We start from the raw sequence: 23,136 nt of genomic DNA, 5'->3' as shown, positions 1-23,136 counted from the left end.
TACAGGAAGGAAGGAGAGCTCCAGGAATCAGATCTATCTTGCAATCATATACACGATGGGGTGGCAATGTCTCAGCCTGACCTTCGTCGAACACATCCTTGAACTCGGCATAAACAGAGGGCAATATCACTGTTTTCTCCATCACTGTGGCCAACTGTAACCCTTGAGCCAATGCTAACATGGGGGATTCGTCATACAAGAAGCAGTTATTCTCACACCTCGAGGACTGAAAACTAACCGTCTTGGTTTGCCAATCTATAACAGGATTGTGTTTTCTTAACCAGGGCATTCCTAAAATAATTTCATACTGAGGAGCCTCTATTATATCCAGTCTAATTCTTTCTTTATGTTCCGGAGATACCCCATTGAAGATCAACCCAACGTCCTCAGTATGTTCTGTAAGGGGCCCAGATTTCAGCGGTGTACCATCAACCGCCAACACTATTTCGGGGTCCTTTCTCAGAATGCTAGGAAGTCCCAATCTCCTAACCACCCCTGCATCTATGAAATTTCCTGTGGCTCCGGAGTCTATCATCGCCCATACTGGAAACTTTCGTTCTTTGGACACCAGCTCCACTGCTAACAAAAGGTGGGACGCCTTTTGCTCCTGTGGAAAAAGGGCTAAGGAAGTTAACCGTAACACCGGTTGGGGTTCTATAACGGGCAATTCCTCTTTCTCCGATGTTTTTCCTGCCGTAACCGCTGCCTTTTGAGTGGGGGAGTAGGAGAATCTCTTACGTGGTTTCTGGGGACACTCTCTTACATAATGACCCTTCCTGCCGCAATACATGCACAACCCCTGTACCCTCCTACTCTCCTTCTCGGACTTTGACAAGGGTGCCCTAACGGCTCCCACGTCCATAGGCTCCCCACCTATATCATTGGGAGTAGAAACAGATCGCACTTCCCTTTCTGGAATGCCTGGTCGCCTATCCCCCGCTCTACGCTCTCCCCTTCTTTCTGCTAATCTGTGCTTCAGTCTCAGGGTAAGATTCACAAGATCTGTACAAGTGGAAGGCTGCGGGTCTATTTGAGCGAGTATATCCTTCATGTCGTCTCGTAAACCTTGATAATAGAGAGACATTCTCTTCTCCTCTGGCCACCCTGATTCTGCCACCAATCTATTAAAGGTCGTGAGATAAGAGACCAGATCAGACCTCCCCTGTCTCAACTCCAGTAATTCCCTGTCAGCACTAAAAGTGGTTGTTCTATGATCAAACACCCTCTCGAAAGCCGTCCGAAAGGCATTCCAGTCCGATAACAAGGGGTCATCGTTCCTGACTAATGGTACGGCCCAATTGGCTGCGTCTCCCGAGAGGTAAGAAATAGCGAACATTACCCTGGAAAGATTAGAGGGAAAAGACGCGGGTCTACAAGAGAATTGTAGAGACAACTGAGTTAGAAAGGCCTGAACTTTCCTGGGGTCCCCTGAATACCGTTCCGGGCTGGCCAAAGGGATAGGAGGGGAGACATTCACGGTTACCTGTGGTGTGGATGCTGAAGCATCGAAGGGATTCCTAGTAAGCCTTTCTACCTTTTCCTTTAACGCTGCTGCCTCCACCCTAGAATTAGCCAACTCTTGTTGCACTACTACTAACGCCTGTAATACATCATCCATAGACGCCATCTTTGTATCACACCGAGCGGGAGGAGTGTTATTCGTGGGTGCGTTATTCTGTCACGTTGTAGATGCTCCTCAGACTCGGCGCGATGCAAATAAGGGTCCGCCTCCTGACTCCACCAAGTCACCTATATAAACCACGGTGCATTGGAGTAATCGGGTGAGGGAAGGAAGGGGAAGGAACAGCAGGGACGGGATATCTGTAAAGAGAGGAATACACAGTGTTAATATCACATTGCCTGTCTACTCTCGCAATGTCTCGCTAAAGTACCAACGACCGTACCTGCCCCTAACTCATGAGGGCAGAACTAGTCCAACACCTATCTGTGCTCCATCTGAATCATAGATGGACGCCCCAAGCCAACAATTAAATACCGATGATCGCTAATGGGTTGCTCAACACCCACATTTATACAAGATAGTCACGAAATAATGAGGAGACAAAAACGAAGAGAAAGGGAATAAAATTAACGATGATAAGAACATATCTCGTAGTCCTTTCTATGACTCAGTTAATCCACTAAGCCCCATGTCATAGTCACGCAATTTGTAGGAATAACCCGGTGTTATTTCATTGCGTATTGAAAAGAAAAATCGTCCCGGCAGTTCAATTCCCGCAAAAATAAACATTAACCCCTTGTCGTAGCCAAACATATAATGTTCTCTGGCCCCAAGGATAATCGTGCTTTATTGGTAACTCAAACAAAAGACCGCCGTGCTTCAGAAGTTACCAGTGTCCTTGTCGAACTGAAAAAAGAAAGGCGAGGGATTCCGGCACCAAATCGTCTCACCGCTTACCACCTCTCCTTCGTGGCAGGTTCCCCTGGGAAAATAAACTCGACACTCCCCCTGATAATTGGGAAGGTCCCCGGCTCCACGGAAAACCGGAGGAGGAATTAAACCTCCTAAGCAAACAACTCAACCTCGGAAACGCCGACAGCAAGAGCCCTCGCTGTCCATCCGACTGGTTTCTAGGAAACGAATAACGCACATTACTTCCTGTATGTGCTTGCTTTTTAAGCGACCTCTTCCCCTCTAGGCGTCATGGGATATGTAGTCCAAAAGGACTATGTATCCCGATCGGCAATGTAGGCGCCGTGGCTAACACCTGACAGGAACTACCAAATACATGTCATAGAGAAGCAACCAATCAGGATAACAGGTGAGTATAAATGTCTTGACTGAGAGCAACAAGTCCTCTTTTCTTGCTGCTCGCAGTCAAGATAAGTACTATCTTTATTATTCCTGTTATCATATAAGTTTCATGTGATTATACTTCAGTTTTTAATTGTAATTTATAGTAGAATACTGTGTTTTGTCATTATACTGGTTTATGACTCCTGTTTGTGCTTCTCCGTAAACATTCTCTTCAACATTCTAATACGAGCGCCCTCAGCGCGCGCTGTGTAACGGCCTTGTTTGACTGTTACACGCTTACCGGCACAGCGCTCTCAGCAATCAGCTGTTCCCTCTCAGCTGTTTGCTCTGTTCGCGCTTGCTTCGTCAAGCGCGACCGCTTCGGGCAATCTCCGCAATCAGCTGTGCCTCGGTCAGCTGTTGCTCTGCTTCGCGGTCGCTCCCTCAACCACGACCGCTTTCAGGAATTCCCCGTTCAGGGAAGCCCTGGTTTGCCCTCTTCTTCGGGTTCCTCCAGCCTCAGTACACGCTGAACGAGGAGTGCTCAGCCACGCCTCCTATTGATGTTGGGACTGTTTTTTTCTCACGGACAGCCACTTCCTGGTTCTGCCTTCAAGGATATTTTAACCCTTTCTTCTCTGGACACTTTTTTCCTAGTATTATTTTTATCTTTTTCCCTTTAGTTAATTCCTATTATTATTATTCAACTGTTATTTAATTATTTATTACTGTTCGCACATTTTGTACAATTTATAATGGAAACTTTTTCTGATGACGAAGAGGCTCAAAATTTTAAAGAAAATTTGGATTCCTTTATCAAGGATTCCGTTCAGAAAGCTGTTTCAAATTCAATTTTCAAAGACCTTTGAAGCCTCAGTCAAGAAACTATTGTCTTTTGATGCTTCATCTACTCCTTCCAAGAAAACAAAGAAAAGAAAGGCAGACAATGTGGCCTCTAATTCGGACTCTCTGTTAAAAAATCCTTCTAGTCAACCGTCCACTTCCTCTAATGTTACCTTCCCCATTCAAGTTGCTAGTCTGGGAGATACAGACGATGACATGGGTGATACAGACACGGATAAGGATGATCCAGACATAATGATCTGGTCAGGGCCTGTGGAGAAGAGGCGTAAAACTTCTCTAAATTGATTAGGAGAGTCATCCAAATCAAATGAGAACAATAATTCCTTATTGGATTTTGCGGGTCAACCTATGTTTGATCCGACGCTTATCCGTCATCCTAACTCCACTGAATGGACTCCCTGCGACCATGTGGCGGCATATGTCTCCAAAAATTGACGCCAACCTTTAGATAAATTGGTGCGTAACAGGTTAAAATCGGAATGCCCCAGACCTTCCCTTTCTAACAACATAACCGCCACTCCTGTCATTGATCCAAATATGTTGATGTTCTTTACGAAATTTGGGAAGGACCCCAAGAAAGGGGTAGACAGGGCCTGGACCAACTGCCAGGACAGATTGTTGGATCTTTCGGGTCCTCTTACGAGAATTTTGGATTTGGCTGAAGAAGCCAGGATGGAGGGCAAGAAAGTTGACCCGGTTATTCTCTCTAATTGGCCCCAAAGGGTGATTTGCCTCCTTGGCAACACAAATGCTTCTATGGCACAAGAAAGACGGAAGAGTCTTTTATTAAAAATTGATCCAAAATTAAACAACCTCACCTCCAAGGAGATCGGACCTGAGGCCAACTGACTTCTTTTTGGGGACTCCTTTATCAAGGAGCTTAGTAAATATGTGGCCACTTTTACATCTATTGACAAGGCACAGTCATCCATGCAAAAAATATTTCACTAGCGTGTTTTTGGAAGAGCCGGCAAAGGCAGTAGACGCTTTGCCGGCCGATTCACCCACAGGGGTGCGGTCAATCAGACCAGAGGCTCCACTTCCTATCAGCAGGAGTTCAAGCCACAATTCTATCCTCAGAGAAACCGTTCCTTCAGACGTGGCTTCAGATCCAGAGGCTCTCAAAACTCAGGTAAGAGTTCTTACTTCTGGTCCATTGTTGGTGGGAGGACGGACAGCCTTGTTTCTAACAAATTGGCAGATGTTGACAACAGATCCGTGGGTATTACAGACGGTTTCAGGTTATTGTATAGTGCTCTATTCCACTCCAATCGAACATTGTCTTCCAAAGCCTTTAATGTTTTCAAAAGAACAAGAAAAATTGTTCTCTCAAGAGATCCACTCCCTCATTCTCAAACAAGCAGTAGAGCCATGCTCCTCTCATCCCTCAGGGTTTATCAGTACTCTGTTTCTGTTTGAAAAAAAAAGAACAAGAAATTTCTTCCGGTTATAAACTTAAAGTTTTTCAACAATTTTGTAGTTTATCATCACTTCAAGATGGAAACTATTTTCCATCTTCGGGACTCACTATTGGAAAACGATTGGATGGTTCGTTTAGACCTACAAGATGCTTATCTCTACATCCCAATTCATCAGTCCTTCAGGAAATTTCTTCAGTTTCAGTGGAAGGACCAATTCTTTCGCTTCACATGCCTTCCTTTCGGTCTTTCTTCAGCCCCATGGTGTTTCACCAAGGTATTAAAACCAGTGGTGACACACATGAGAGCTCAGGGTGTCAGGATCATGGTCTACCTAGACGATTTTCTCATTTTACACCAGGACAGATCCATCCTGATGGAACACTTAGACAAATTTGTTTCTCTCTTTCAGGGCCTAGGTTTTCTCATCAACAGAGAAAAATCCAATCTTATTCCATCTCGTCAGATGGAGTTCCTGGGGTTTCTCGTAGATTCTGTCAAAGCTACCCTTCACCTTCCATCTCAAAAGATTTCCCATATAAAGAAGGAAATAGTTTTGGTTTTGAACAAATCACAATTTACGATCAAAGGATTAGGCCGGATAATCGGTCTCCTTGCCTCGTCTATTCAGGCCATATTTCCAGGTCCTCTTCATTATCGAGCGCTCCAGAGGTTAAAGATTTGACACCTTCGCGAAGGTTTCGGATACGAGGACTTAGTGTCGCTAGACCACGACTCTCGGATCGAACTTCAATGGTGGCTCGATCACCTAGACACATGGAATGGCTGGGCAATTTTCTCTACAGCACCAGATCTTGTCTTAGATTCCGAGTCAAGTCGGACTGGTTGGGGCGCAAGATGCGCTCAGTTCTCGCCTGGAGGTCTATGGTCAAGAGAGGAGTTATCACTGCACATAAATTGTTTAGAGATTCTTGCAGGTTCCTTTGCGATCCAAACCTTTGCCAAATACAAGGTAAGTTGTTCTATTCTCCTCCGGATGGACAAACTCTCGGCGGTTCGATACATAAATCATCTAGGAGGTACACGGTCAAAACCTCTCGCCGAGTTAGCAAAAAGTCTGATGGAATTTTGCCTTAAAAAATCAAATTTCTCTGCGAGCGGAATATCTACTGGGAAACATGAACACAATCGCAGATTGGTGCTCCAGGTATCTTCAAGACTCCAGCGATTGGCAGCTTCACCCTTCTGTTTTCAAACACCTTTCTTCCAGATTCGGTTCATTCTCCATCGACCTCTTTGCCTCTCGTTTGAATTCCCAGCTTCCTCAATTCTACAGGTGGCGACCGGATCCTCAAGCGTTGGCTTTCAACGCTTTTCAACAAGACTGGTCCAATCAAACCAATTATGCTTTCCCTCCTTTCATTATGATCTCCAGAGTTTTGGTGCAGATCCGCTGCCTATCCACCAGTATCTTACTAATCACCCCCTTTTGGCAGGGACAGCCCTGGTTCCCTTCAGCTCTCGAATTACTGATAGACTTCCCTGTTCGCCTTCCTCTCTTTCCCTCTCTTTTGTTGAATCCCTGGGGTCAACCTCACGAATTGGTACTCAATCACTCCCTGCAAATAGTCGCATGGATGGTTTCGGGTCTTCCTGGAGAACCCCTTGAATTTCGCAAGAAGCTGCTAGCTTCATCCGCTAGGTCTGGGCTCCCGGCACAACCAAGGCGTACAAGTCAGCATGGTCAGCCTGGCATAATTGGTGTCTGGTCAGGGGTGCCAATCCCTTTTCAGCGGATGTAGTTCTCATCGTTAATTTCTTAGCCTCCCTGGCAGCCCAGGGTAGATAGAGCATATAGAACAGTGAATATGTACAGGTCCGCGATTTCCGCTGAACATGTCCGAATCAATAACAAGCCAATCGGTGAACATCCTCCGATCTGCCGGCTGTTAAAGGGAGTACGTTTTGCCAAACCTCCTTTACCTAAGTATAATTCTATGTGGGATGTCAACGTGATTTTGCAGTTCCTTTTGTCTCAACAACCTAATCCTCCCCTATCCCTGAAATTCCTTTCTGCTAAACTTATCATTCTCCTCTGTCTGGTTTCCCTCAAACGTATTTCCGACGTTAGAGCTTTGGATGTGACTTCTGTACAATATACTGCTGCAGGTGTTTTCTTTCAGGTTCGAAGAAGAACAAAGACTAACCTAATGTCAGTTTTTTATACGTATTTTCCTGATCATGCTGAATTATGTGTGGGTAGTTGTTTGCGAAAGTATATATCAAGAACAAAAGATTTGAGAAAGCCTTCTGAAACTCAACTCCTCGTCTCCTTTAGGTCTCCTTACAACCCTGTCTCGTCCACCCCTTTAGACCGTTGCAGGTATTGACATTTCCGTCTTTGGGGCTCATTCCACTAGAGGAGCTATGGCTTCCAAGGCCTTTTGGGCAGGATTGAGTTTAGTTGACATTCTCAAATCGGCAGATTGGTCAAATGTCTCTACTTTTAGAACGTTCTATTGTAAACCTGTCTCTCATGTTGCCAGTTTAGTGATTTCTATGCTTTGAACTAGCATAATAGGAGCCTCGGTGTTTTGTAATAAAATGGAGATTTTCTTAGCTTCAGTGAAAGAAAGTCTTGATTTTATTAAAGACACGGAGGCGAGTATTATCCCACCACTTTTTTCTCATTTTAACCCTCCCTTTATTTTCATCAGGTCCATCTTCTTCTACCAACCAGACGTCTTAGAGGTTTTCATCGACTACAGCATGAGGCTCCGACCGGTATACCTACAACCATGTGGAAGAGGTCTTTATTTCAAGATTTCCAGCATTCTATGCTCCATCCAGACTTCGATGAAAAGACTTTCAATATCATATATCGTTTAGAAGCATTGTTTTCTCTTCTATTGGCATGCATTATTTTACTTTTGATTGTTCCTTTATTCAGAGTTGATTAACTGCTCTGCAAGAAAAGAGGACTTGTTGCTCTCAGTCAAGACGTTTATACTCACCTGTTATCCTGATTGGTTGCTTCTCTATGACATGTATTTGGTAGTTCCCCAGCTAGGTTTTCTGGGAGTTGTAGTTTTTTCTTGGCTGCTATTGAAATTAAAGCAAGAGAAGATAGCATAATACTTGCCTCCGTGTCTTTAATAAAATCAAGACTTTCTTTCACTGAAGCTAAGAAAATCTCAATTTTTTGATACAACCTAGAATCATAATGATGTAGTACTTGAAAACATCTGTAGTTCATGACTGTGAGGATTACAGGGGGTCACAGAATATGCATTGGAGTTTAAAAAAATCTTAGCAGAGTTTTTTGGGTTCCAACATTTCAGTCAAATTATAAATATGGTGGTCAGGCTGGGTTTGTAGGTGTGTGAACTAATCCTGATTTGTTTTATTTTACTGCTGCTTTGTACAGCAATTGTGGAAAAATGAGGGCCTCATTTTCCTGGGTCCACCCTTAAATAGCTATGTTAAATGAAAACCAATATACATGGTGCCTGAACACAACAAGTAAAACACTCTTTGCTGTCTAGGCTGATAAATACACGTGTCAAAAAATGTGAACACCCTTTTACATATTAATATTCACAATGGGCAATGCTACAACAAACATTATTCTCAGCAAACCAACTTTGTGTCGCAATTTCCTTTGTTATTTTTCTTGTTATATTTTTAGATGCTTGTTCTTGATGTGAGCAGCCAAGATGTGTTTCACCGAATGTGGCCATTGCTATTATCACTACATATAAGAGTGCTTAGATTATTTAATATAATTATTGATTTGTACAACATTGGTTTGTGACAGGAAAGAACTTGGTAGTGCTAAGTCTTTAGAAAATCCAGTTTACATTTCAGAACTTGTCAGTTAAGTCAGCCATTGTGAAACAATACATCTCATAGGATAGCATTCTCATTAGATGTATAGCCACTTGTGGGCCTATGTCATCTTTTTATCAGTAGGGTTGGTCCCTGTGGCACCTAGAAGACAGAGAAGTATCTCTGGAGCGGCAGTTTTCATTTCTTTTTTTTTTTTAAATACATTTATTTATGTATTTATTTTTTTACATTCTTGGATCTGGGGATGTATATTGAGTAAATCTGAGTTGGTTGATCAGTTTTACTGATTTAATGTTACAAATGAGTTTCTAGGATGTGTTCATCTTTGCAATTACCCTTGCCTTTTGTAAATTGTGCAAATTATGTTAGTCTTAATTTTATGGGTATCTAGGAGCCAGTACATCTTTAGAAGAACTGTGATTTTATCACACCTCTTCAGAGTCTGGCTGATTGATTTTACACACTCTGAACTTTCAGGTTGTTCTTATGTGCTGCTAGGTATGTGATATTGCAGTCAAGAAGCCGCAATAGGCCCAGGGCTCTGGTGAGTTCAAATGTGTCTTAACTGGGAAGAAGGAGGAGGTCCTTGGAGGACCATATCCAAAAGGAGAATGATAATCCCATTTAGATTTGCTGGCAGTGGTCTCAGAGGAAAGATTGACAGCACTGAAGCCCTGTTCCACTTACTCCAGCCCAATTCCCAACTACACAATGAGGATCTTGTGAGTCACTATAGCATAGACTAGAAACAGATCAAGATCTCTCAATGAACAGCATCCATTGCAGAAATAAAATCTCGTCTGACGTCAGTAATTGTGGTTTCCATTTCACTGCCAAGGTAAAGCGTGATTGCCCCACATATAAAATGCTGTTGGATTCAATGAAGGCTTGAAGTTAGTAGGTGACCTCGAGCTTCAGTGTTTTGCTTAGGAAAGGTATGTTTGAGAGGAACCTGGAGTTCACCATATTAAAAGGGTTGGCATTTGTTTTCATTTTTCAATATTGGATCTACAAGAGCTTGCTTTAGCTAACTGGGGACTAACCCTTCTAACAGCAAGTTGTTTATAATTCTTGTGATATCTGTTCCAGGAGTAGCCATGTGTCCTTTAATGGTGGTAGATGAACGATGCTCAGCTGGGAAGTTTAAGGCTCTTCTCTTGCACCCAGCTTCATTACTTCCTCTAGACTCATGGGGCGCAAATTAGAAAAGTGAGACTGGAAAACTGGTCCCTCTGTTGTGCTAAACGGAGAGAGCTCCAGCTTCTCTGGGATTTCAGATCAAACTTTTAAGAAAGAAAGTGAATCTGTGCAGAGTTGGTTGGATGCAACAAGAGCTCTTAATTCTGGAGAAAAAAATATATGACATATGTGACGATCTGGCAGCAGCATAGTGGAGGACGGATTAGGGGTACTGTTGGCTTGTTTACATTAGGGTGACAGCTGATTGGTAGGTGATGAAATAATTTGTTTCATATCACCCTTCTACTGTTTTGGGGTGCTGTAATATGTTACCTTTCCTCAATTTACTTATTCATTATAACATGGGTATATTAGCAGACATCTGACTGGACAGACTATAGTGTTTTCTTTTTTCTCTTCCATATAATGTTCTTTGCTGCTGTAAGTGAAGTACATGAGATAATGCAAAACTGTTGTCTCCTAGAGCAGAGGTGTTCAAACTGTGGGGTGCCCCCCCCCAAGTGCATAAAAAATATGAGGAACTGCAATCCAAAGTGTGCTGGAACACAGTTAGTGAGTCAGTGGCGTTGTCAAAGATGTGGCTAAAAAGAACAAAATATTCAGTAACTATTTTGTTATTCTTTCACCTTCAGATAACCGCACATAAAAGAACACACACATACCTCAAATGAAAAATAAATGCAAGTTAAACTAATCAATGGGAAATGTACTCTTTTACGTTATGAAACCTCAGTTGGCTAATGTGATCATTGCAGATGTCTGTGTGCGACCAGAGAGTCACAGAAGGGAATCCTGGGTGGCACAGCGGGGAATAGTGACTTGTGTATTTATAATGATACCAGATCCTAGCCTGTGGCAAAACGCACTGTGCATATGTAAAGCAGTATTTATGTCCATTTATTTTAGTATCAGTTAACTATATACTATACCTAAATACATTTTTGTGCCTCATAAAAGGAGGCACTTCAGAACTCAGCGTGCAACACCCTCAAACTACCTGTCAAGAAGAGTAAATCTTTGTCATGGTGGAGCTCCAAGTTACTCCATCAGTTAAAGCCTATACGAGCTCAAAGGCAGTTTTTATGTTTGGTGTTTAACCAATTCCACAACTTTGCTTTCAGTCAGCATGCACTCTGGTAAAAAGGTTTGTTTCCTCTTTAGTTTTCTGTCCCTCCCCATTCTTCACAACACAGAATCCCAGACATTCCTTACTTTTTGAGGCAGAAGCATTCCAAGGTCAGCCTTAACCTTTCAGGTATGGTTGTTTTTGTGAAAGGGTGACTCCAGGAGGTGGTAGGGAGAAGGCCAGCAGGACTGCATTCAGATGCTGAGCTCTGATCCTCTGGACCATTGAGCCTCAGAGTAACTGTCCCAGGGGAAAGTAAAAAAGAGACAGATCCATGGATAGAGTCAAAGAGATGCGGAGCTCATTTTTTGTTTACAAATGGACAGTCACCTTCCTCTGAGAAATAACCCCAGGGAAGGGGGTAGATATATTTTTAATGGACTGTCACTAACATTAGGGCAGCAGATGCTGGGGCACTGAGGCCAGGGGTGTGATTGGCCACTGCATCCCAAATATGGCTATCTTACAATGAAAAAGAGGAGTGGGGGGCCCATTTGCTTGTATTATGCTCAATCATGCTTGCTATGCATAGAACAGGTGTTAGACCAGGCATCCTTGTGTGGTTTCCCCTATCTTTTTGCCTCTGCTTCCTGTATGTTTGACTGTGTGCTGGATTTCATTTTTGATGGTTTTAGGTACTCTGGGCAGGTTACTACTGCTGACTAGTGTTAAAGTGCAAGTGCTCTGTGTGTAAATTGTGATTATGATTGGTTATCCCTGATTGGCATATCTGATTTACTAGTAAGTACCTAGTAAAGTGCATTAGAATTCCCCGGGGCCTGTAAATCAAATGCTACTAGTGGGCCTGCAGCACTGATTGTGCCACCCACACGAGTAGCCCTGTAAACATGTCTCAGACCTGCCACTGCAGTGTCTGTGTGTGCAGTTTTGCACTGCCAATTTGACCTGGCAAGTGTACACACTTGCCAGGCCCAGACCTTCGTTTTTACTACATGTACGTCACCCCTAAGGTAGGCCATAGGTAACCCCATGGGCAGGGTGCAGTGTATTTAATAGCTAGGACATGTACTCGTGTGTTTTACATGTCCTGATAGTGAAACGCTGCCAGATTCGGTTTTCACTATTGCAAGGCCTCTGTCCCCCATAGGTTAACATGGGGAGTACCTTTAAACATCTTTAAGTGCTGTTTCCCATTAGGAGCAGATCGGGATACGGAGTCTGGGGTCTCTGGACTCACAATTTAAAAATACGTCTGTCGGTAAAGTTGTTTTTTAGATTGTCTGTTTGAAAATGCCACTATTAGAAAGTGTAGCAAAAAATATATATTAAGGCCCCAAGGGGGAAGTGTGGCCCTTAACTTCCACAGCAAGAATTTATTACCTTTGTCAATAAAGACGATCTAATACATGTTCCCTTTATTCAAACAATACTTCTTCAACAATACACTTGTTAATCAGTCTATGCAGGTGCTCCTGCAGTAACGGTTCAGTGAACATGAATAATGTGACAGATTAGTGCCAGGTGATATATACAATATGTACAAAAATCGTGGTTAAAATTAACCCAAAATGAGTTGTGTAGACGTTTCAACCCCATACAGAGAATTAATCATTAAGGGGTCAACATCAGGACAAAAAACATATTTTCACGTAGCACCTAAAAAGAACCGAAAAAACTATTAGTGGCCTTCTTACTTAACCAAACAATGCTTTGAAATACAAATCTCTGATACTTCACGTATTACCCTAAAAACACAAGATGTCTAGAAACCGACGCATCGCTTAACCGGCGAAGAAAGAATCGATGCACGACCTCACTTGCAAGTAAGCAATCGACGCATCGCTTTTATTGGGATGCACTCTTGCCTATGCAGCTTTATTTTTGATGCATACCAAGTACTTTGTGCTAAAACAACGCATCCATTGATTTCTTTGGATTAAGCCTCTTTTTACTTTAAAAATGCATATCTTTGCTTGTGTATGTTGGATTTTTGTAATTTCGGTCTTGTTTGATTTAGATAAATATTGGTTATTGTTCTGAACTGGTGTGGAGTCCTTTTGTGGGGTTTTCACTGTGTTACTATGTGCGTTTGTACAAATACTTTACCCATTGCCTCGGAGATAAGCCAGACTGTTTGTGCCAAGCTACCCAGGGGGTGAGCAGGGGTTGTCTGAGCTGTGTATCATCCTTACCCTGACTAGAGTGAGGGTCCCTACTTGGAAAGGGTGTAAACTGACTGCCCACTAGAGACCCCATTTCTAACAACAAGGTCCATGAAAAAAGGAGGTGGGTGAGATTTGGGGCTTTTTTTCTATCTTCTTTTGGACAAATTTGCAGAAAACCCTCTTTATGCCACAGGCCTAAGCGGGATGGCCCAATGGAGTGAGCAGAGGAGACAACCTGCTTCGCAGAGCTGTAGGTATCATTGCTGCTGCATGTGCAGTAGTACTTTAGTTGAGTAGTATGAGGGGACAACTAAACCGAAATTATAGCTGTTTTACTACCCTTGCTTTCATTAGGGCTCAATGCACACTTGCTGTGCCAGTGTTGCTTTAGACCTCGGAGCTATGCCCCATAGGAGGGGGAAATTAAAGCAGAGGAGAGGCCTTTTTTTTGGGCGTCAGAGAAATAGCAGGGATTTGAATGAGGCTAGATAGGAGCTTATGTTTTTAATAAAAGGTATAGTAAACAGCCTGCTTCACAGGACTGTGCCTTATCATTAGTGAAGCAGGTGCGTGGCTCTAGGGTTCAAAGGATCTGAGGGACTTAATGGCTTACAATTATGATTCTTTAAAAAAATGATATGGGGGTTCCTTTGCGTTGGTGTCATTAGGGTCAAGGGCACCTTTGCTGCTAAAAAAGGGGCAACACGTGGGAGCTATTTTTTTTCTGAAAGTGAGATGTGGCCGAACAGTGGGAGCTGCCGACTTTATAACTGGGGAACCAGATTCAAGTCCCAGTGTCATCTTAACATTCTTTGATTCTGGGAAAATCACCTGATTACCCTGTGCCTAAAATTTTTTATCTAACTGGAACTCACTATATAAGATTCCAAAAAGAAGAGAATGTGATCCTGTTTCAACTATGGAGTGCTGGTTCAGGCATGGAGTGGAAAGGGTGAAAAGGCACGAGACAGCTTGTTACTCAGGGCCACAGCTATCATTAGTGAAGTGCATAGTCACATTGGTGGACAGGAGTGAGAGGGGCTCATAACAACCACATTTGGTCAGTTTCTGTTTTTGTTTAAGGAATTTGCCCCGTTATAAGCCTCGCTTTTATTGTGGATCACGAGCTACTGAAAAGTATTGCTGAAATGATCTCATAACCTCTGCCCCCTACACTCAGCTCTCCCCCTCCCCTAATTCTTGTCATAAAGTTTTGGAAGGTGGCCTTACTTCTAAACATTTTGCTTTGTGGGGGTAGGGGCATGGACGTCATTTAGGGGTCACAGATGTGACTCCTGGCTTGAACTGCCTATGTGACTCTGACCTCAGAGGTGACAAAATCCGTGCCAGAAACACAAGGGCAGCTCGCCCTTATGGAGGCAGTTTGAGGCTCCACTTTCCTTGTTTTCTGACAAAAACAAATTATCACACTGATAGTGAATAATGTTTTACTATTCACTATATGACGAATAAAGAATGGATTATAGTTAGCTGGTATATGGCCCTCCCTGACATTTGAGGTAAGTAAACATTGTTTTTAAATGTATGTTGTGTGCCTGCTTGCAGTTGAGTGTATTAAAGGGAGAGCGAGTGAATGCGTGTGTATGTGTAAGCGTGCATGTTTGAGTAAAAGCAAAGGTGAAATGGCGTGTGATGTCACTTCTGCTATCCCTGGTATTTCGGTGAACTGACGTTCACGGTTAGGGGACTCGGAGAAAATAGTTTGAAGACCCTTGTCCTTCCTACACTGAGCTTACTAGCCTTGTTCACCAGTCAGCTGCAATACACAAATACTGACAGCAAGTGGTGCTGCTGTCTTTCTAATTACCCACATGCCATGTGTCCCTTCCCGTACCGTAGTGACGCCATCCGCTCATTACTGGCTAATTTTGTGACGCTCTCTGTGCAACAAATGCTGACCTGTCCAGGGGGGCTTAAATCACAGCCCCAGATATATCTGTTTTTGGGACGCAGTCATAGGGGCTTCAGTCCCAAAAATCTGGGATTCCGGAAGCTGTACTATCAGGAGTTGCAATGGGTCGAGCTACTGAAGTGGGTTCCAACAAGGCATAGGCATGAAAACACCCCCCTGTCGCCTGCAAAGGAAACAGCGAGACAGCAGCTGGGTCCCTGCTTCTGTTCCATTTCGGCCTCTGTTGGTAAATAGCTGCCCTTCTGAAGTTTGATAAGATGGAGAGTGGGGATGGCGTCTTTGCGGCAGAGGAGGAGCAGCGGCTAGAGGACAGGCTTCTATGCAGCACCTCCTTGGAATCCGGGAACCCCTGGAACTTCATCCACAGCGACATGGAAGGGGTCGACATGCACGCCCTGCCCAGCGCTACCATCGCGTGCAACCTGAGCGGGAGGCTCTTCCTGGACAGTCTGTGCAGGGTGAGCGCAGCAGGGCTTCCTGCGCCTTTCTTTTTGGGGGTGGGGCGGACGGGGTCTGTGTGTATTGCGTTTTGGTCGCTGTGTTGACTTCGCATTTTAACAGTTATAGACTATGGAGGCAACATCCAAAATCTCACCCACTTTTGTTTCCGCTGCTGCCTCTTAAAAACACAGAAACCCATTTGGCATGTAGGCTTGCAACTTTTCACCCTCTGCCTCATATAACACACAAACATATGTGGCACGTAGACTTGCAACAATGTACCTAAAACTGTATCTTCTTGTAACTGGCCTGCCTCAAGAAAACGAAACCATCTCCAGTATGTGAAAACCCTGTGGTAGCTAATCAATATGTAATATTTGTTTTACCATTTCGGGACAGTGTTATCCCGTCCAACCACTCCCTATACGATGTACGTCGCTACCCACGCAGACAAGCGCTTCAGATACAGACAGTGAGCGCTATACAAATGTTGCATACAATAGACAACCCCTTCTGCAGGTTGGAATCTCTGGAGGGTTATGATGACGCACAACTGTGCCTTTAAGCCCCATTCTGCAATATGTTGCTGCACAGAGGCGTCGGAGAAGAATGACACTGCAGCGCTACGCCGTGCAGCTCTTTTGACTGACAGTTTAGTGCTATAGTTCTAGCAAAGCTTTGTAGCAACTCCCTTCTCTACGTCAGGAAAAGGATAGTGCGCATGCGCGAAACTTTGGGGGTGAGGGGGTTTCTGGGATTTGTTAACGTCATTGGATTGGAGGCGTGCTATTTTTCATGTGTTGATATAGAAAATGGACAACGAGCAATTCCTCTGCAGCTCATGGGGCACACGTTCACTGTTCCGATGAATTGTGCGGGATCGTTTAGAGATGTAGTCAAGTTTTTCACTGACATGAGCAAAAAAGGAACGATACAAAAATGTAGTGCCTATCGGTTTATTGTCTTTTCCTATTATGTGTTAACTATTCACAGTAACCTTTTATTTATTTACGGATAGGTAACACGTTAGTTGCATCAGAAGTTAAAAAAACAAAAACGTAAATCTCTTTTTCTTAATTAAGATATTTGAGTACAAATTACTTTATATAAGACGGCTTGAGTAAATAACCCCATTTCAAAATGGCCACTGTGTTCGCGCGTAGAAGCGGGATGCTAAGGAGCGGTTCTTCTGTGTTTTTCCGTGGGAGATTGACTGGGTTACTTTCGAAGTAACACCTACCGTTAATCAGGCGTCATGTGTTGCGCAATTACAGTTTAATCCTCACATCAAGTGACGCATTTAGGAGGAGGGGGACTCCTAAACCTTTTCAGAGCCAATAGGACGCAGAGTGTTCTTCTAGGGCGATTTGTTTACTTTCAATGCTGCCGCCTGGCGCGTTTCTGATTGCTCGTGAACATTCTGTGCTAAACTCCATGTTTCATAATGGGGGTGGGTATTAGGGTCAGATGATTGCACATTTTAGACCACGGAAGCATCCCTTGTTCAGAGAATACGGTGCAGGGTAATGCCGGCATTTATTCGCCAGGACAATGGGGCCTTGTAGTAAGGATGCACGCATAAGTTATTGTTCCAAGACGTTTACATCGTACAAGGGTTAACACAGCACTTTCAGCTCGGTCTCTTGATTATCACACTCCATGTCATCGAATAAATACTAGAACAACCTTACATTCTACATGTTCTATTTGAAGGAGGCACAACGTATTATGCTAATTACTCACTATATTTCCTTAAATAAATAAAATACTATCTTTAGCCCCCTTTTTCCCATAACATTTACCACAGTTAATAAGATACTACGCATTCATTCACATGCACAGTTTTCTAACTTAGCTTTTTTTAAAAATTATAATTCTTCCAAACATAAGTTTTGGGGAGGGGAGACCATACCAACCAACACTTGTTTTATGTGTGGAAAAGGCCTCTTTATTGGAAAACCGGTGCATTCATAATTCAACCTTGGCTTTTACCTTACAAAACGAACTGCCTCACTATACATTTAATTCACCTAGCATCACTTCCCCCCCGCCCCACGCGCCCTCTCAACTTGACCTTTCCGATTTAGTACTTCTTAACTGATCCAGCGGTTTATTCCCCGCTGAAACTGTTCTTCTCCTTACCAGCCTGGTGCTGCAAACTAACAACTGAACTTGCAACTAGCATAACTCCTAATGCAACATTTCCTTCCTGCCTTGTGGCCTGCTGTTGCCCCCTTTTGTTGTCAATGTGTAGTGTCAGGTTTGCAATTCGTCCGTATTTACGCCATGTGACATCCTGCCTCCGCCTGCTCCAAACCACAGTTCACATCCATCGGTCACCCCATACACCCATTTTCCAACGAAAGCAACCCATCTGTAAACCACTCCCCTTGCTGGGCACCCTGCCCCCCCATACCCTTCCCCAGGGAGGGGAAAGAATATCTACCTACTGCTGCCAGCCACGGGTCACCTACCAAAATGGTGCCTAGGCTACGTAATGGCGGTCTGAAATACCCCTACTGTAGCCCACGACATAGCCCAAAGGCATAGCCCAAGTCCATTGGGCTGTACCACCTTCCCAAACCTACCCAGGGGGGGAGATCTCCCTCCGGTCAGCAGTCCCACCCCCCCGATTCCCCTTTGGGGAGGGGAGAACATACCAACCAACACTTGATTTATGTGTGGAAAAGGCCGCAATAAGTATAATTCCATGCCCAAAAAGGACAAATGGACCCCATCCTCTCTAAAGAACTCTACTTCTTCGTATCTCAAGTCCTTGTGCTCTAAACAAGTGAGCCCTACTGTCTTACAAAACTCCTTCATCTCCTTATTAACTTTCCTCCGTGTGCGCTCAATCGCCCCTGGTTTCCTAGCCCCTCTCCAAAATCTTCAAGGAATAAACCCCGTCCATATCACATGGCAACCCAGCCACTGCCTCAAAATTTTCAACAAGTCCTTCTTCTTGGTTTTTAACACATCTAACCCCGTTTGCACCACCAGGTCATTTTATCCTAAGTGTATTAGCAACAGGTCCGGGCAAGATCCCCTGGCTACCAAAGCCTGCAATCGCAGAAGCAATTCCTGCTACCTCATACCCCCCTTTGCGATTCAGCTCACATGATTTCGCTCCAGATCCAACTCCAAGTTTACACCAATGAAAGTACTGTGAGCTTGCCGCTGCACCCATTTTTATAAAATAATGTCCCACAATGTCAACTCACAGTTTTCAAAAGGGATGCTATAAATATAATGGAGCAATGTCAGAATTTCTCAGAAAGACAGCTATGCGTTTAAACAGTAATTCACAGCCGAGACGGTATTCTTTTCATGAAACAATGCTGGAACTTTTCATCAGGACTACTGTACTTTTAATTTGTCAGTGACAGGATGACATGATGTTTAAAAAGGCATGCCGTAATTTTTACAGTCAAGTACCGAGAGCTGTTTGCAGTCTGAAGAGGCCAATATTTGTTATCGGCTTGTGATAGGAACTCTGCCTGGGCACGCCTAACTAAGTAGGCATGGTAGACTCAAGACTGCACCAGTGTAGGCTATTCTCATGCCCTAAATGTACAGCATAGACAGCAGCACTGCAAGCTTCCATCAGACAAGGAGCAAGCAGAACACAGAGCAGCAGAGGAAATGTCTCAATTCAAAACAAGTCCAGCACAGACATCAGTAATGAAGTCTTCCCTGAGGCATATCCATACACAAAAGGCAGGTGCTTCATTCAACATTCAATTACATTAATTGACTGTAAAATAAGTAGTTAGTAAAGACCTGCTCATAACTTTGAACTTGTCTTGCATTTCCAGGCTTAACTAAACTTTATGACATTAGAACACAGAGACCAGAATGCTTAGAGAAGACAATGACTACATAAGCTGCTTGCAGGAAATAATGCCCTTTGCAATCTTGGATATTGCTAAGCCACACTGCTTACAGCAGTTAAACATGGTGTGTCACAAATAGTGGTGTCAGATGTGCCTAGTATATCCTGCACTCCTATTACTTTTCATTCTAGTTCTTTAATTTGTAATTTTTTCATTACTAATCAAAATGACAAGTGTTAAAGAATTCAATATAATATCTTTGTGGCATGTCTAAATAAGCAAGTACTTATGAAAGCTTCTTATACAGTATTCCTTTTACATATGAGTTAAAAAGGAATTGTCAGCTTTGAAAATAATTTTTTGTGTGAAAAAAACAGTATTTTAGATATTTGGGCCTGATTTAGAACTCGGCGGACGAGTTACTTCATCTCAAGTGTGATGGATATTCTGTCTGCCTAAATCTAAATCCCATAGCACATAAGGGGATTTACATTTCGGTGAGCAGGGTTATCCATCACAGTTGTGACGGAGTAACCCCCTCAGCCAAGTTTTAAATTGGGCCCTTTTTCTCTGAAGTAGACAGTAGTTCATTGACTATCTAAGGAATATTGGGTTTTGGCTTTGACAGTTTGCCAACATCACAGTACCTACAAATTAACCCTTAAATGAATGTTAATTGCTGACCTCACACCACATTTCAAAACATTGCTTAATGACGCACCATTTAAAACAAAGTTTCACTACATAACACGTTTTTGCAGAGCCAATAGACTTCACCACTTAGATCTACTGCCTTTGCTAATGTTTTGCAGATACTTTTTCGCACCAGCAAAAAAAATATTTTTGCCAATACTGTGGTAACAGTATGAGGCTGTGGTAGCCCAGAGTGATGAGGTATGCATGCACATGCCTCACCATGCTTGCACACATACAGTATGATGTCCATGCTTTTAAAAACAAAAATATTTACCACTCCATGATGGCAGATGCTAACTATGGCATGATAAATTAAAGAAAATAATCTAAACATGCACAAAAGCGCATTAATAAAATAGTGGCCCAGCAGAAAATGGCAGTTTCAGGGCCCTCCAAAGATTGTAAAAAGAGACTTTTGTTTATTAAGGACTGGGATAGGTGATGGAGCTATTGAGGAGCAGCTGAGCAGGGGTTAGATGGGGTATGTTGGGGCAGAGAAGTCACAGAGGCACTTGAGGTGGGAGAAAAGAAATACATTAAAAAAGCAGAAACAGTGAAGGAGGGTTAGTGGGCGCAATGCACAAGCTGGGGTGGGGGCAAAGGACAAGCGGGCGGGAGGCAGCAAGACGGAGCATGCAGGTAAGGTGAGGTAGCAGCACATGAGGGTGAGAGGGCAAGGAAACAGTTGCACACACACACATGCACATACGCTGAATCTGAGCAGTGAAATGATACAAGTCATCCATAAAAAGAATGATAAAGAAGTTATGCTCCATGGGAGGAACAAACACATGAAGAGGACAGAAAGCCATCGAATAAGCAAGCAAATGGAAGTGAATGAGAGGAAAGTCAACCAATGGATATAAATCGACTGGTTCAGACCTCACAGTAAGCTGTGGTATATGCCACAACAAGTCTTTCAACAACAGACAGCAAAAAGCTGTCTGTAGATGAGACAGCCCTGACTTTCAGAGCGTAATGGATGCAAGGGTTAGAAAATATAAAGGTGCAGATAGAATTAAGCCCAGGGTGGTAGTTCTTGTTACACTCCACACATCAGCAGTTCTCTTTGGCACCTGGTGGCAGAGCAACTGTTGTATCTGCAGCTCTGTGAGGCAACTCACTTTGCCCTGTGTCCTGAGTGGCTGCCCAGTGCGCACATGCAGAAGGCAGAACCTGTTGCCTACTTTTAATTGTTTCTATCTCTTTTGCCACCCCTCTTTGTAGAAGTCATTGTTCTTTTTTTGTATAGACAGGATACAGTTGCCCTGAGTTTGATTTTATTTCTTTGAATATAGCAGTAAACAAAACAGCTACTTTTGCGTGCTGCTCCCTAGTGAGCAGTTAGTCTGTCCACAACAGAGGGATGCTCGCTGCTGAATATTTGTTACCTACTCAGTATAGAGAAAAAAATATATGGCTTGCACACACAAGGACTTTCCAGCAACAATTTAAAAAGTATTAGAATCACTTTTCTGCCATATCGCTATAGAGTGAACTCAAGCCCTGCCTTAATGCCTCCCCGTGGTTTTCCCAACTGTAAAACCTGTGATGATCATCACCTGATCTTCAGCAGAAACAATGTTACGTTCCCTCTCAGAAAAGGCTGTTTCAGCTTCATATTGTTTCAGGAGTGACACCGTCAAATTTCCTAAACAATGCTTAAAACTAGAGCAGTATCCTGAAGCTGGGATGTACTTCTATAACAATGTACTTCTCAGGAATACCCCAGCATGCTGTTCTTGTTTATGTCTTTTCCAAAGTAGGAATACAATGGCACCACCATCAGTGTGCAATCCTCAAGGTGCTTTATAAAATGTATACTATCTTTTGCACTTTTTTAATACTTTTTTGCAGTAACCTCCATCCACTCTTAAATTGTATGGAAAGCTCATTTCGAAAGCCTGATACCAAGAGTCAGATAAGGTGATCGATTATTAATTACCTGTTATTTGAGCTAATTTGATCCACTTTCCAGGAATCTGGAGTGTTACTTGATTGGAAGATACCAGAAAATATTTTTCAGTACTATTGAGAGAGGGGCTTAGGCTCCACCCACATATTGTTTCCTGTGAGTACAGGAGTTGATGTGTTCGAAGTTATAAGTCTTTAGACACCAAACTCGATATTCCTACCTGCTCCCATTAAAAGTTACCATTTATGAAATGCAACAAGAGAAGCCAATGATACCCTATGGGTGAGGTACGCCTCACAGTAGTGAAAAACAAATTTGTGAATTTGTCACTACCGGGACATGTAAATCTTAAAAGTACATGTGCAGCTTTTTTAAATACACTGTACCTTGCTCACTGGGCTGTGTGGTGTATTAAAAAGGGAGACCTGGGAAAAAGTTTATCTTGGCTGCAGTGGCAGACTTGAGACATGTTTAAAATGCTGCTGTAGTGGATGGCACAATGAATGGTGAAGGCTTTTTAGGAGCATTTAGGTTACAGGCCCTGGACATGTGTAGTACCACTTTACTAGGGACTTACAAGTAAATTAAATATGCTGATTGGGTGTAAGACAATTTTATGAAGTTGTAAGGAGAGAGCACACACACTTTTGTACTGGTTAGCAGTGGTGAAGTGCGCAAAGCCTTAAAACCAACAAAAGTGCGATCAGCAAAAATGGAGGAGTAAGGCAAATGTTTGGGATAAGACCATCCTAAGGCTGATAGGTCTAACAAAGGGTATAGAAGATTATCACTCTGAGAATCCTTGATGGACCCTCTTAAGAGCTAGTATTTTGCTTTGCTAACTAGAATTCTGTACAGTTTTGTAATTTCTTTGTAATATGAAAGTTATCTTTGCTTCAGAATCCAATAAGTCCTCTGTTATTTTTCCCTCTTTTCCTTTATCTCATGTACAGGGCTTTTTAGTCACCACTGCTCACTTGTAACACAGTCTGACCACATTGTGGACCAGTGTCCGT

At 43.1% G+C, this 23,136-nt stretch overlaps 1 protein-coding gene across 1 annotated transcript in view; it reads left to right on the top strand.

Annotated features, from left to right (window-relative positions):
- The first annotated feature begins 15,182 nt into the window (after positions 1-15,182).
- Positions 15,183-23,136, top strand: part of RCAN1 (regulator of calcineurin 1) — a 235,112-nt gene continuing 227,158 nt past the window's right edge. Inside the window, exon 1 of the mRNA XM_069202499.1 lies at positions 15,183-15,693. Coding sequence (XP_069058600.1) covers positions 15,493-15,693 — 201 coding nt within the window. The 5' untranslated portion in view covers positions 15,183-15,492. The remainder of the gene's footprint in view (positions 15,694-23,136) is intronic.

This window comes from Pleurodeles waltl, chromosome 8 (assembly GCF_031143425.1).
Source record: "Pleurodeles waltl isolate 20211129_DDA chromosome 8, aPleWal1.hap1.20221129, whole genome shotgun sequence".
Classification (NCBI taxonomy): Eukaryota; Metazoa; Chordata; class Amphibia; order Caudata; family Salamandridae; genus Pleurodeles; species Pleurodeles waltl.
The sequence above is the reverse complement of the archived record's forward strand: the minus strand, read 5'-3'. Positions and strand labels throughout refer to the sequence as shown.